At 51.7% G+C, this 12925-nt stretch overlaps 2 protein-coding genes across 2 annotated transcripts; one reads left to right on the top strand and one right to left on the bottom strand.

Annotated features, from left to right (window-relative positions):
* Nucleotides 1-7080: 7080 nt before the first annotated feature.
* NDUFA1 (NADH:ubiquinone oxidoreductase subunit A1) lies at nucleotides 7081-10963 on the bottom strand. The gene is made up of 3 exons (XM_059157964.1): nucleotides 10768-10963; nucleotides 9824-9913; nucleotides 7081-7208 (listed from the first exon to the last, which is right to left on the bottom strand). The coding sequence occupies exons 1-3, from the start codon at nucleotides 10867-10869 to the stop codon at nucleotides 7188-7190; spliced, it is 213 nt and encodes a 70-aa protein (XP_059013947.1). The 5' UTR covers nucleotides 10870-10963; the 3' UTR covers nucleotides 7081-7187.
* A 79-nt stretch (nucleotides 10964-11042) lies between these two features.
* RNF113A (ring finger protein 113A) lies at nucleotides 11043-12278 on the top strand. Its single transcript, XM_059157963.1, has one exon. The coding sequence runs from the start codon at nucleotides 11183-11185 to the stop codon at nucleotides 12224-12226; it is 1044 nt and encodes a 347-aa protein (XP_059013946.1). The 5' UTR covers nucleotides 11043-11182; the 3' UTR covers nucleotides 12227-12278.
* The last annotated feature ends 647 nt before the right edge of the window (nucleotides 12279-12925 follow it).

The following is a 12925-nucleotide window of genomic DNA, read 5'->3' as shown; positions in this document are numbered from 1 at the left end:
GGCAGCAGGACCTTTCCCAAGAAGCTGTGGGGTGACTGGTGAGGGGTGAGGGGTGTGGGCCGAGGACCTGGCACCGGGATTCTGAATCGCCCAGAGGAGAAGGACGTGCAGGCAAGTGACAAGAAGCTCCTTGGAGGCAAGATGCGTTCATGGGGGAAGCTGGGCTAGAAGGTGCCTCTTTGAATGAGGAGCTTAAACTCTGTGGCCAGAACTTGACCTTCCCCTCCCACCCCCGAGCCAAGCCTCTTCCCCAAGTGACGGATCCTGGCCCTGGGCCCTCCTGATGGAGCGGCCTCTGATGCCAGGCGGTGCTGAGGGCTGGTCCTTCTGCTTTTGCTCCCCCCGCCCAGCAGGTGAGTGTGGCCCCGGGATGGGGGCGGGGTGGGGGGGAGAAGAGAGGAGCAGGTGGGACAGTGGAGGAGGAGCCCGGCCCAGCCCCTCATTCCAGGGAGGAAGTAGATGCAGCGGGCCAGGAAGCCCCAAACCCAAGTCCCCACCTTGCTGCCCGCCCCCAGTCCACCATGAGCCTCTCCGCACGTAGGGCGTCCTGCCTCCTCGGAGCCCCCCGGGGCCTAGGCCCCCACTTGGACACCAGCTTGTAGTCCAGTGATGCCCCTCTGTTTGCCCCAGAAATAGGGAGCCTGGCCTGCTGCCACAGCGAGGCCTGGGCCCTTCAGGTCATGCTGAGAGAGGCTCCTGGGCCAGCGGCGGGCCAGGCCGCCACTCCTCGTCCACATCCACGTCCATGGAGACCAATGGGCAGAGCAGGAGGGACAGGCTGCACCGTGTGCATGCAGCCTTCCTGAGGTGGCCTCGCTGGCCATGCTGCCGGGGGGAGAGGGGAAGGCACCTCGCTCTGGGGGAGCCCACACCCTGGGCCTGGAATCGGACTCTTGCTTTCCATGTCCCCTCAGTCATTTTTACTCCCTCTCCCTCCCCTGCAGCCCACCTGGTCTATCTGCTCACCCTGCCCTCCTCCCTCCGTGGCAAGGCGTTCAGTTCTCCTCCCTGGAGCCCGGGCTGAGCGCTGACCCTGTCCGGTCAGGTGAGGCAGAGCCCGCGCGGAGCTTTTAAGGCCCCGCGATGCGCACGGGCGGCCGGCACTGTGGGCAAGTGAGGGTGCAGGAAGGACAAGGTCCCCAGCCTCCCTCCACGCTCTTGGCCTGGTTGGGAAGCTAAGGAAAGCCCCCCGAAGACAGAATGAGCAAGTCAAAGGTAGCAAGGCCTGTCAGGTTCGGGCAGGCTCTAAGCAAGCAGAGCTGTATGATGGCTCTCTAGGTCTGAGAGGCCACCAGGCTGTCCCAGGAAGGGGCTTGAGGAGGCAGGAGCCCGGGGACTCTCCCAGGCTGAGGCCTGTCTTCCAGCAGTAAAGGCCCAGGACCCGGAGTCCAATGCTGGTCCGTCCCAGGTTGGCAGGTTCCTGAAAGTCATACTGTCCTGAAGTCCTCTCAGAATGTTCCAGCCATCCCTGAGCACACACATCTGCCACAGGGCAAGTGCCTCGTTGAACACTGTGTCACTCAGAACAAAAGCCCAGTGGCAGAGCTGTTCCCGGACAGCTGGACTTTTGCCAGTGCTGCCCTGATCCTTGTCCCCACTCATAAGCACTTCTAGGCCCCAGATGCAAACTCCAGGGTTTCCCAGGAGACCTGAGCCACCCCACCCCCAAGACGGGGCTCTTACAGGTAAGAGCGGAGAGGGGGGCTTCTGGGAGACGCCCTGTTTTCTGGCCTCCGGAAGCCAAGGGTATTAGGCCCAGAAGGAAAATTTTCTGTGGAATGAAACAGATATTCCCAGCAACGTGTAGGTGGCGCACAGGCAGCAGCCTGGGCAAGGGGTACTAAAGAAACCCTTAAATACACGGGAAAGATTTTTGTTTTCTTGGGGCCGTAATGCTCAGTGTTTCCGCTGTCTTTCCCTTTTCCTGTTGTCTTTGGGATTGTAGTTCTTTGGGATCACCACTGAAATTGCTTACTTGTTTGTAAGTAAGCTTTATTACCTGGCCCATAGGTAATAACTGGTTTCTTCACGGTTTCTGGACCTGAGGAAGATCTGTCAAGAAACAAGGCAACAGAATCGGCATGAAATGTGTTCCAGTGGGATACCTGGGTGGCTTAGTCGGTTAAGCGTCTGCCTTCGGCTCAGGTCCTGATCCCAAGCCCCGCATCGGGCTCCCTGCTCAGCAAGGAGTCTGCTCCTCCCTCTCCCCCTGCCCTGCTCAGGTTCTCTCTCTAATAAACAAAACTAAAAAAAGAAAGGAAGAGCACACCCTGAAAGTCCACACTGACATACCTAGGAAGAAGAAACTCTGTTTCATGTGTCTTGTGCCCACAAAAGTATAGTAATTTTTCTCGGGTCACGAAAGTTATCACAAAAGTTATCAGGGTGAGAGGAAATCTTGAAAAGCAAGTGACGCCCAGCTCTCAGCCCCTACTCCCTGTCCTCATCCAGAAGCTTCCTGCTGAGGTGGCCGGCTTCAATCCCGTCCACTCATCACCTTCCCATAGAAGGGGGCAGGTGGCAGCTGCCTGGAGGGGCAAGGGGGCACTCGGTTCTCACAGCGGCATTCGGCTAGATTGTGCTCTCTGCTCTCAGGGAAAACACCTTCAGAGCAATCGGTGTCTGTTGTCTTGGATCACAGTGCTCTGGGGATACCTTGATTGTGATCATTCATCCCAGGAGGGAACCCCGGGCCGCTGCACTTGGTCATGCGCTGGGCCTGAGGGTGCCCCGACATCCCTCTGGGAACCGAGGAGTGGACTGGACGGCTCTTCAGGGGGTGCTTGCAGTGTCAGCAATGGTCCCTCCCATGAGCAGAGGCTGTAGTTACAGACCACCTCCCGGACATGACTTCCTGGCCGTCTCTGAGCCCATACCTGCTGTCTCTGAGGCACATACCTGCCTCACTTGAGAGACGGGAGACCTGAGGCTCAGAGCAGTGCAGCGACTTGCCTAAGGTCACACAGCCCCCAGGTGGCACCCTGAGTCTCTGCATCATACATCCCCTCTTCCTTCCGAAAACAAACTGTCATGGGTCAGGGGGAGAGAGGGGGTGGTCCAGGGCATTAGAAGCATTGCCAGCCTCTACCCACTAGGTGGCAGTAGCACCCCATGAAAAGTGGCTAGACTACTGCGTAGTCCTGGCTTCCGGTCCGTGCTCCTCGGAGCAGCGCGGCAGGGGTGTGCCTGTCACCGTCGCACGCCCCCTTCCTGCCCTGCGGAGGCTCGCTGCTGCCGGAGGAGCGAGTCCCGCGCCCTGAGGGTGATAGACCAGACCCTTCGGGTTCTGGGTCCTGCCGGCCTCTCCGGTCACTTTTCCCCCCTCCTTGCCGCCTCCCCCTTGGCTCTAGTTCGCCACCCCTGCTCGGAGGTCTCTCCCGCACAGCCGTGCTAGGCTGTGCCCCCAGCCGGGCCGTTTTTCTGCGTGCGGGGTCCCCCCTCGGTGGTTGAGTTAGTAAATCCTACCCAACCTCCGAGACTCGGCTTGGTGTGGGCATCACCTGGGAGCTTACCCTAAGCCTTTCCCCTGCCTCCTCCACCCCATTGCCCCCGCCCCCCCCCTGCCCCCACTGAGTCAGCTCCTCCGTCTTGCTCCCCGCACCTCCTGCAAACTTCTGTTCCTAGCACTCCGCACCCCATCTCGTCATGCCTGTTTCACCCCTGCTGTGAGTTCCTGAAGGGCAAGGCTGGGTCTCACTCAAATTCGAGGCACAGGGCCTGGTGTGTAGCCTTTTCTTTTTCTTCTTCTTCTTCTTTTTTTTTTTTTTTAAAGATTTGTTTGTTTATTTGAGATCGAGAGAGCACACAAGCAGGGGGAGAGGGAGAAGTAGGCTCCAGGACCCCAGGATTCTGACCTAAGCTCCCCAGGCGCCCCTGGCGGGTAGCATTTACTCAACAGTGTTTACTGAACCCCAGAGAACAGTTAAAAGTACACTGGGTTGGGGGGGGGGGAAGGTACACTGGGTTGGGAGTCAAAACACCAGGAGTCTAGTCCCACTTCTGCCACTAGCTCGCTAAGTGATTGCTTCCCATCTCTGAACCTGTGTTTCCTCATCTGGGGAATCAGAATTTGGACTGAATGCCTAAGGGTCCTCAGAAACTGGATTGCTGAGTCCAGAATGTTTTTTCATAAATAGTCCACTTAAAACTGCTTCCCAAGGGCGCCTGGGAGGCTCAGATGGTTGGACATTTGCTTTCGGCTCAGATCATGATCGCCAAGTCCTGGGATTGAGCTGGGCTCCACTGATTGATTGATTGATCAGGCTCCCTGCTCAGTGAGGAGTCTGCTTCTTCCCTTTCTCACTCCCCCCTGCTTGTGCTCTCTCTCTCTCTCTCAAATGAATAAATAAAATCTTTTTAAAAAATGCTTCCAAAAGGGCAGGGCCATCATCTTCCTCCCCTTTTGAATGTGTATGACTTTCCTCTAATCTTTTTCAAAGGCTTTTCCTATTAACTATTTCACTGGACCCTAGAAATAACTGCAGCAGCCTTGTAGATATTGTTCCAAACAAGAACCATTCTTTGAAACAAGTGACAAAAACTGTGTCACATTACCTTGATGGAAGACAGAAGAACAAGTGTTTGTGTTTGTTTATGCACCCATGAAGGGCCCCTTCAGGATGACGTGACCATGGGGAGGTGCTGGGCCAGGGATCAGAGCAAGGCTTTTCACTCAATACCTTATATTGTTCGATGTTAGAGCTATGTGAATACAGTATTTAAACAATTAAAAAAAAAGGGGGAGCGCCTGGGTGGCTCAGTGGGTTAAAGCCTCTGCCTTCAGCTCAGGTCATGATCCCAGGGTCCTGGGATCGAGCCCCACATCAGGCCCTCTGCTCAGCAGGGAGCCTGCTTCCCTTCCTCTCTCTGCCTGCCTTTCTGCCTACCTGTGATCTCTTGTCTGTCAAATAAATAAAATCTTGATTAAAAAAATAGACAATTAACGAGAGTGACTATAGATGCCTGGATGGCTCAGTCAGTTAAGCGGCTGCCTTTGGCTCAAGTCATGATCCCAGAGTCCTGGGATCGAGTCCGGCAAGGGGCTTCTTGCTCAGTGGGGAGCCTGCTTCTCCCTCTGCCTGCTGTTCCCTCTGCTTGTGCTCTCTCTGACAAATAAATAAAATCTTAAAAAAAAAAAAAAGATGGTGAATAAAGCCACATGAGTGGTGTTGTTTCCCAATCATCACTTCAATCTTTTCCCCCCAAAGATATATTATTTGGGGGTGGGGGGCAGTGAGAGGGAGAGCAAATCTCCAGGAGACTCCCCACTGAGTTGGGAGTGTGATGCGGGGCTCATTCCCAAGTCCCTGTGATCAGGATCTGAGCCGAAATCAAGAGTTGGAGTCAACTGACTGGGCCACCCAGGCGTCCCACAGCATTTCAGTCTAAGAGCAAGTGACCTGTGCATCACGGGTGGGTGGGAGGGGTCAGTGGCCAGACCACCTCCGTCAGAGCTGCTCTAAGAAAATGCTTCTGGCTGACAGCACTTGCAAAAAGTCAAGAGAAATGCAGGCTACAAAGCACCACTACAGTCTCCTAGCTGCAGGGTTTTCATCAGGTTCACTCGCTGGCAGCAGGGGGTAATAATGAGGCTGAATTTCACAGCAGGCGCCACAGAAACGGGAGGTGAAGGGAGGTGAAGGATTGGGCCTCAGGGGCAGAGCCTGACCGACCGATCGCCACCTGCCGGGTTGGGGCCCTTCAGATCCAGGCCTGAATCCAGCTGAGGAGGTAAGCTTAGTGGCTGATGCCCGGCTAGAGGCACAGCAGACAGGTGACAGACCCACAGCCCCAGAGCCTTAGCCGTGGCTCAGTCGCCCCGTCTTCCACAGGCCTGTCCACACTGCCTGCCCCTCTCCCTTCCCAGAGCGAGTCTTTGTCACCGTGGGCTGAGGCCCGTGCGCAGCTAAGTGTGGACCAGAGCCGTGTGACGTTTGTCATCGTGACCGTGGCTCTCCTTCAACAGCTTCATCACAGGGTGGCCGGTCAGAGGTCATGCCCCCAGTGTGACGGCCGCCTGCCTCCTCTGGAAGCCATGCCCGGCCGCCTGAGCTCAATGGAAAGCACCCAGCGTGGGGTTCAAGGTCACCGGCACATTGAAGGTTAAAATGGGTCCAAGATGGGAGATGAAAAACAACAGAGTTTTCTCACCTGGGGGATTGGTCTACACCCCCAGCAGGATTCCCCTCTCTCTGCATGTTACATCTTTTCAGATCTTCCTACCACTGGGTTACCTTTCTGGGTGAACATGCAACTCTTTATTTCAAGTTGTCAGTATGTGCATTTGAGTAAAACTGTTGCTGTCGCTGCTCTCCACAGAAATGAAAATCAACCCTTCAGTGCATCCTAGCTGTTAGACGCAGAACGCATGAATGTAGAAGATGCAATCTGTTTTAACAGCATTCCACCTGGGGGGGCCTGGCTGGCTCAGTGGGAGGAGCCCAAGACTCTCCATCTCAGGGTTCCAGCCCCCAGGCTGGGTGTACGGATCACTAAAAAGAAGAAAAACTTAAAAAAAAATAAATAAAAGCATTCTACCCGGAATTTCACACAACAGGAATCACCCAGGAAAGGAACTACAGGGGGAAAAAAAGTACTACTTTTTCCTGTATTCTCCTAGCAATCTCTAAAGGAATGATTCTTTTTTTTTTTTAAGATTTTATTTATTTATTTGAGAGAGAGCGAGAGTGAGAGAGCACAAGTTGGGGAAGTGGCAGAGGGAGAAGCAGGCTCCCCACTGAGCAGGGAGCCAGAGGTGGGGCTCAATCCCAGGTCCCTGAGATCACGACCTGCCCAAGCCAAAGTCAGTCGCTTCACTCAGCCACCCAGGCCCCCCTGAAATGTCTTTTTAAATATTCCAACAGTATATTTTGTTCCAACAAATTATATATGTATCCCAACAGTACTAACTACCATGTATGACAGGCTGGGCAGTGGGACAGGGACAGGTGCTTGCTGCACATTCTAGCTATAATTCTAAGCTTAAGTTGCCTCCTAGTTTTTTTTAAGGTGAAAAAGCTCCATTTGGGTAGACTGTTTGAGCTTGTGTAGTACTGTTAAAAAAAAAAAGTCAAGAAAGCCTTTGATTTTACTTTTTTATTATGCACTCCGTTAATACACTGCATAACCTTTAGAAGGGCTAGATGAGCATGACTGAGTTATTTTTCATCCGTCAGGATGATGCTTCCTTAATCGATATTCTCCAAACCCTGAAAAACAGAATTAAAAGGGAAATGTGAGAATTCTGTTGCGGCCACAAATGTACACACGCAGGCGTGCCTCAGGGACACGAGTCAGCGCCAGACCGCTGCGGTACAGTGAGCGGAAGGAAGGGGTCTGGTTGCCCGGCGCATAGAAAAGTCCCGTTTGCACGAGTGTGCGGTCTGTCCAGTGTGCAACAGCATATGTCTACAAACCAGCGTGCACACCTTAATTTCAAAAAACCTTAGTGCTAAAAAACGGGAACCACCATCTGAGTTCTGAGTCGTAAGCACAGATCGCAGATCGGCATAGAAAATGTTAACAGTAACAAAGTTTGAAATAGTTTGAAAACTTCCAAAACATGACGCAGACACAAAGTGAGCAAATGCTAATGGGCAAACGGCGCCCACAGACTCGCTCCACACGGGGCTGCCCCAAACCTTCGATGTGCACCAACACCCGGCATCCGTACACGCAGCGAGGCCGGCAGGTGCTCTCTGGTGTCAGCAGCCTGCTCTGTTATTAAAAGGACGTACCTGCACACCCCACCTTTCTCACGATGCAACAGTAAGGTGAACTGAATTTTCTAATCACTGAGGTCCAAAGAATAACCTACAATGATTTCTAGTTTCCATTTTCTGACCACAGCAAACATCACTTTATACGAAAAGTGCCCCACCCATCAGAAGGAAAACCAGTGACCGTCTGGATCCTTCAGAGAATGAAGACAATCGGGTCAAATCATTACAAAAAAATAACAGCCAACACGAGGAAGAGACCATTAACCTCATTCTAGTTTTTACAGATGAACAAATGGAGACTCAGCTTAAAAGGCTCTTGCGGAAGTCAGCAAGAAGTGGCAGGTGAGCCACTGTGAGCGTGACACTGTTTATTCAGAAGACCCACTCTTTCTTAGCTCGCGACCAAATTCTTCAGAAAGTAAAACATCAGTCAGGGACAGCATTTCTTCCAAGCGTTAAATAACACAGTCCAGGTAGTCCGCTTACGATCGCAGGCAGAACCACCTTGAGAGAAATGAGACCTGCACAGTCCTAGGAGCTGCCCTGCAGAAATGCTTTTTTTTTTTTTTTTAAGATTTTACTTATTTATTTGACATACAGAGAGAGAAATCACAAGTAGTCAGAGAGGCAGACAGAGAGAGGGGGGAAGCAGGCTCTCCGAAGAGCAGAAAGCCCAATGTGGCACTCGATCCCAGAACCCTGAGATCATGACCTGAGCAGAAGGCAGAGGCTTAACCCACTGAGCCACCCAGGTGCCCCTGCCCTGCAGAAATTCTAATCGGGAACCTTCTCTCCATCTCGTGCGCAGGCCGACTGTGCTGGTCACTCTCGGACCACACTGGGAAATCCTGCCTTAGTCAAGTAGACCTCTATCACCATGTTCGTCAGCTTCTCTCAAAGGGCGCCATGCTGACAGGCAGATCACCTAGGCTGAGTCCTTATAGTGTCACTGAACCCCTCTGACCCTGTTTTCTCATCTATAAAATGAAACGAGTATTAACCTAGGTTCACTGTGAGGAATAAATGAGCAGGGAGAAAATATTAAAAACTACTTTTTTTTTTTTTTTTAAGAATAATGGCAATGAACTCCTACAAGATCTAAGAACATACCACCAGGTTTAATCATATGAAAATGTTCTGCTTGCCTATATCTGACCTACTAAAACAGCAATTCCACAGGATTCACTCAAATGCACAATTATGGTAATTCTTTATATATGGTACTGGGTGCATGAACTGGCAAACTCATGAAGTATTAGTGTATTCGTGAAACAGGACCGTGTGTATACAGAAATTTAATTCACTTGAATGGTATTTCAAATAAAAAATGGAGGGGCGCCTGGGTGGCTCAGTGGGTTAAGCCTCTGCCTTCGTCTCAGGTCGTAATACCAGGGTCCTGGGATCGAGCCCTGCATTGGGCTTTCTGCTCAGCAGGGAGCCTGCTTCCCACCCCCAACCCCCCTCCACCTCTGTGCTTACTTGTGATCTCTGTCAAATAAATAAATAAAATCTTTTTTAAAAATTAAATTAAATTTAAATTAAAAATGGACTGCTCTATAACTGGATAATTGTGACAACTGGCTATCTCTTGGAAAAAAGTAAAGTTAAATCCTGTGATTTCACATTATATCCCCAATGACCTATAAACAGGTTAGCACTAAACGTTAAAAAAAAGGTATTTGGAAAATTTTTAAAAATTTATTTATGATCTTGGTTAGGACAGTCATTTGTAAGCAAGACATAAAACTCAAAATCCTGAATGACAAAATATGATAAAATGAACATCAAAATTAAAAACTGATGGGAGAATTCATAAAGTGAAGACAGACTGGTAAAAAAAAGATCTGCCACATGTAAAACAGACAGAAGATTAATAATCATAACGTATGAAGAAGCCCCATAAAAAAAAAAAAAAAAGCAAAGCACACAAGCAGACAATCCATAGAATAAAAATACAAACGTTCATTAAATCTCTGAAAGGCTGCTCAACTTCGCCAGCAGACAAGACAACTCCAATTCAATTAGCACTGTTAAGACATTTGGCAAAACATAACCAGAACCCATCTCAACCCAGAGGATGTCTAGTATGAGAGCCATCTTACCTTTGACACATAGTAACGATCAACTCCAGAGATGCGCCTATCTCTTTGCATCAAACTCCACTGATATGGATAATAGGCAACCCTTTTTTCCTACAATTAAAAGAAATCATTACTGCACAATGTTTACGAAGATGAGTGGCTCTATTATAATAGAGGGCTCTCAGAACTTATTAAGTGGCATTCTAGGAAAATGGAATCATCACTGAAACAAAAACCAAATTAAGACCAAATCCTAAATAAAATCGGACCATTAAGCTTCAGCATCTGTTTTTTTTTTTTTTTTCCTTTCCTCCTCCCCCCCCCCTTATTTGAAAGACTTGACTACTTGTTTCCATTTGGGATCTCAAAGAGAAGAAACAATAGCAGCAGATCACACGTGAAGAACAATCCCCAAAACAGAAAGCAAATACATTAATGCCCTGTACTCTAGGGATAACGTGATGGGCATGGAAGAGAGGAAAATGAAATCCTGATGTGAAAAGCAGGATCTTACGGTAAATTCCTCAAGGCTTGGGAAAAGGCGGGGTGGGGTGGGGGGGGCTAAAAAATGTCAAAGTAAAAACCTAATTAAGAGCAAAGAGATTAAAAGCCGAGAAGGTACCAGGATGCGGACGCGAGAAATTACAATCAAAAGATTAGAGATCCGAGGGAGTGGAGGCACGACTAAAGCGAGGCCCAAGAGTTCGGACCCACCTGCTCATCTACCTTTCCAGCCCCCGAACCTACAACGCCGTCTTGGCCACTCCACCCAACAACTAGCTGCTTCTTGCTAGAGCAGAGCGCGGTTTCCGTCGGGTTTCGTTCCGCAAGCCTCTGCTTTTAGGCAACCAGAAGAAGGGGGAGGCAAGCCTGGTGTCCCCCAGGTCGGAGAGCGGCTCCGGACCCCAGTGGCCACCCACCGCCCGTCCGCGAAGTCAGCCTTCGAGCGGGAGAGGCCGCCTTACCTTGCCCCCGTTGGTGAACCTGTGGATGTGCGCCGTGGCTATGCCGGGGATGACCAAGCACACGGCCATGACGCCGATCCCGGGCAGGATCTCGAACCACATCGCACCGCGGAGGCCAACGCCAAAACCCTCCTTCCCGGCCCCGTTAAAGGTGACCCGGCCTCGGCCCCTTCCCAGTAGGCTCCGCGGCAGCCAGCCGGCGGGGCGGGGCCGCGCACGCCTCGGGAGGAAGCGACGGGGGCCGGCAGGGCTCAGGGGCGGTGCGCGCTCGCATCCTCGCCCCCGCGGCCGCCCGCAGTCCGCTTGGGGCGGCCCATCTCGCTCCGTCTGGCGGCCGGGCGCGCGACGCGCGGTGACGTGAAGAGGCCCCGCGAGGCCCAGCACGCCATAGCCTTCCGGAGCTAAGGGCTCTAAAATGGCAGAGCAACTTTCTCCGGCCAAGACGGCAGACCAGGTGTGCACCTTCCTCTTCAAGAAGCCTGGTGGGCGAAAAGGGGCTGCGGGCCGCAGGAAGCGCCCGGTCTGCGACCCGGAGCCCGGGGACAGCAACAGCAGCAGCAGTGACGAAGGCAGCACTGTGGTTCGCCCTGAGAAGAAGCGGGCGATCCACAATCCGATGATACAGAAGACTCGTGGCAGTGGTAAACAGAAGGCGGCTTACGGCAACTTGAGCAGCGAGGAGGAGGAGGAGGAGGAGAAAGAGCCCGAGAGTCTTGGCGTGGTGTACAAGTCCACCCGCTCGGCAAAACCCGTGGGACCAGAGGATATGGGGGCGACTGCTGTCTACGAGCTAGACACAGAGAAGGAGCGTGACGCACAAGCCATCTTTGAGCGCAGCCAGAAGATCCAGGAGGAGCTGAGGGGCAAGGAAGATGACAAGATCTATCGGGGAATCAATAATTACCAGAAATTCATGAAGCCCAAGGATACGTCTATGGGCAATGCTTCCTCCGGGATGGTGAGGAAGGGCCCCATCCGAGCTCCCGAGCATCTACGTGCCACCGTGCGCTGGGATTACCAGCCCGACATTTGTAAGGACTACAAGGAGACTGGCTTTTGCGGCTTCGGAGACAGCTGCAAGTTCCTCCATGACCGTTCAGATTACAAGCATGGGTGGCAGATCGAACGTGAGCTTGATGAGGGTCGCTATGGTGTCTATGAGGACGAAAACTATGAAGTGGGAAGCGATGATGAGGAAATACCATTCAAGTGTTTCATCTGTCGCCAGACCTTCCGGAATCCAGTTGTCACCAAGTGCAGGCATTATTTCTGCGAGAGCTGTGCACTGCAGCATTTCCGCACCACCCCTCGCTGCTATGTCTGTGACCAGCAGACCAATGGCGTCTTCAATCCAGCGAAAGAATTGATTGCTAAATTGGAGAAGCATCGAGCTGCAGAAGAGGGTGGTGCTTCCGATTTCCCAGAAGACCCCGATGAGAGTCCAATCCCCATCACTTAGTTTCGCTATTAGTCTCACACCTCAAAATAAATCTTTTGTTTGGAAATCTTAATTCGTCGTGTCCTTCCTTTCTAGGGAAAGTGAAAGGAAAAGGCGGGTGGTGAAATAGGGCCCTGGATGGATGGCTTATAAAAGCCTCGAGGTAGGTTCGGTCTGGATTTTTACCTGTTACATATGCTGCCTGGGTGTGACATAACTTTTCAGAGCCCTTTGGCATAAATTCCGGGGATGGGAGAAGTTCGAGAAAAGAGCTAAAATTTGCTTGAACTAAAACTGATGAAAGCAAGAACTGAACCTATTATATCACGTTTCTGTATCACTTAGTAGTTTACAAAAATACCTCCATGTGTGAGCTCTACTGGAAGCCTGTACTACTACAAAATATGCCCCCGCCAGGCTGGGTGTTTGGAGGGTGGTGTGGGAATGGGAGAATTGGGTGGGGGAGCTGGTGGCTAGCACCAGAGTGCCCGTATGGGAAACGGTCCTTGCTCTCTTAAAGCACCACAGGTGGGTGCCTGGGAGGCTCAGTCGGTTAAACCCATGCCTTCCGCTCAGGTCATGATCTAAGGATGGTGGGATCCAGTCCCATGGTGGGCTCCCTGCTGAGCAGGGAGCCTGCTTCTCCCTCTGCCCCTGCCCCAACATATTCTCTCAATCTCGCTCTCAAATAAATACAATCTTTTTTTTAAAGATTGTATT

The sequence above is a fragment of the Mustela lutreola genome, chromosome X (genome assembly GCF_030435805.1).
Source record: "Mustela lutreola isolate mMusLut2 chromosome X, mMusLut2.pri, whole genome shotgun sequence".
Lineage (NCBI taxonomy): Eukaryota > Metazoa > Chordata > Mammalia > Carnivora > Mustelidae > Mustela > Mustela lutreola.
Note: the sequence above shows the minus strand (reverse complement) of the source record. Positions and strands in the feature narration are given on the sequence as shown.

Excerpts from the sequence above, each read along its gene's own strand:
- NDUFA1 (XM_059157964.1), bottom strand. The coding sequence starts at position 10,869 with ATGTGGTTCGAGATCCTGCCCGGGATCGGCGTCATGGCCGTGTGCTTG. Across the intron at positions 9,914-10,767 it reads GGTTCACCAACGGGGGCAAG|GAAAAAAGGGTTGCCTATTA; the intron begins GTAAGGCGGCCT and ends TTTTAATTGTAG. Across the intron at positions 7,209-9,823 it reads ATCGTTACTATGTGTCAAAG|GGTTTGGAGAATATCGATTA; the intron begins GTAAGATGGCTC and ends TCTGTTTTTCAG.
- RNF113A (XM_059157963.1), top strand. The coding sequence starts at position 11,183 with ATGGCAGAGCAACTTTCTCCGGCCAAGACGGCAGACCAGGTGTGCACC.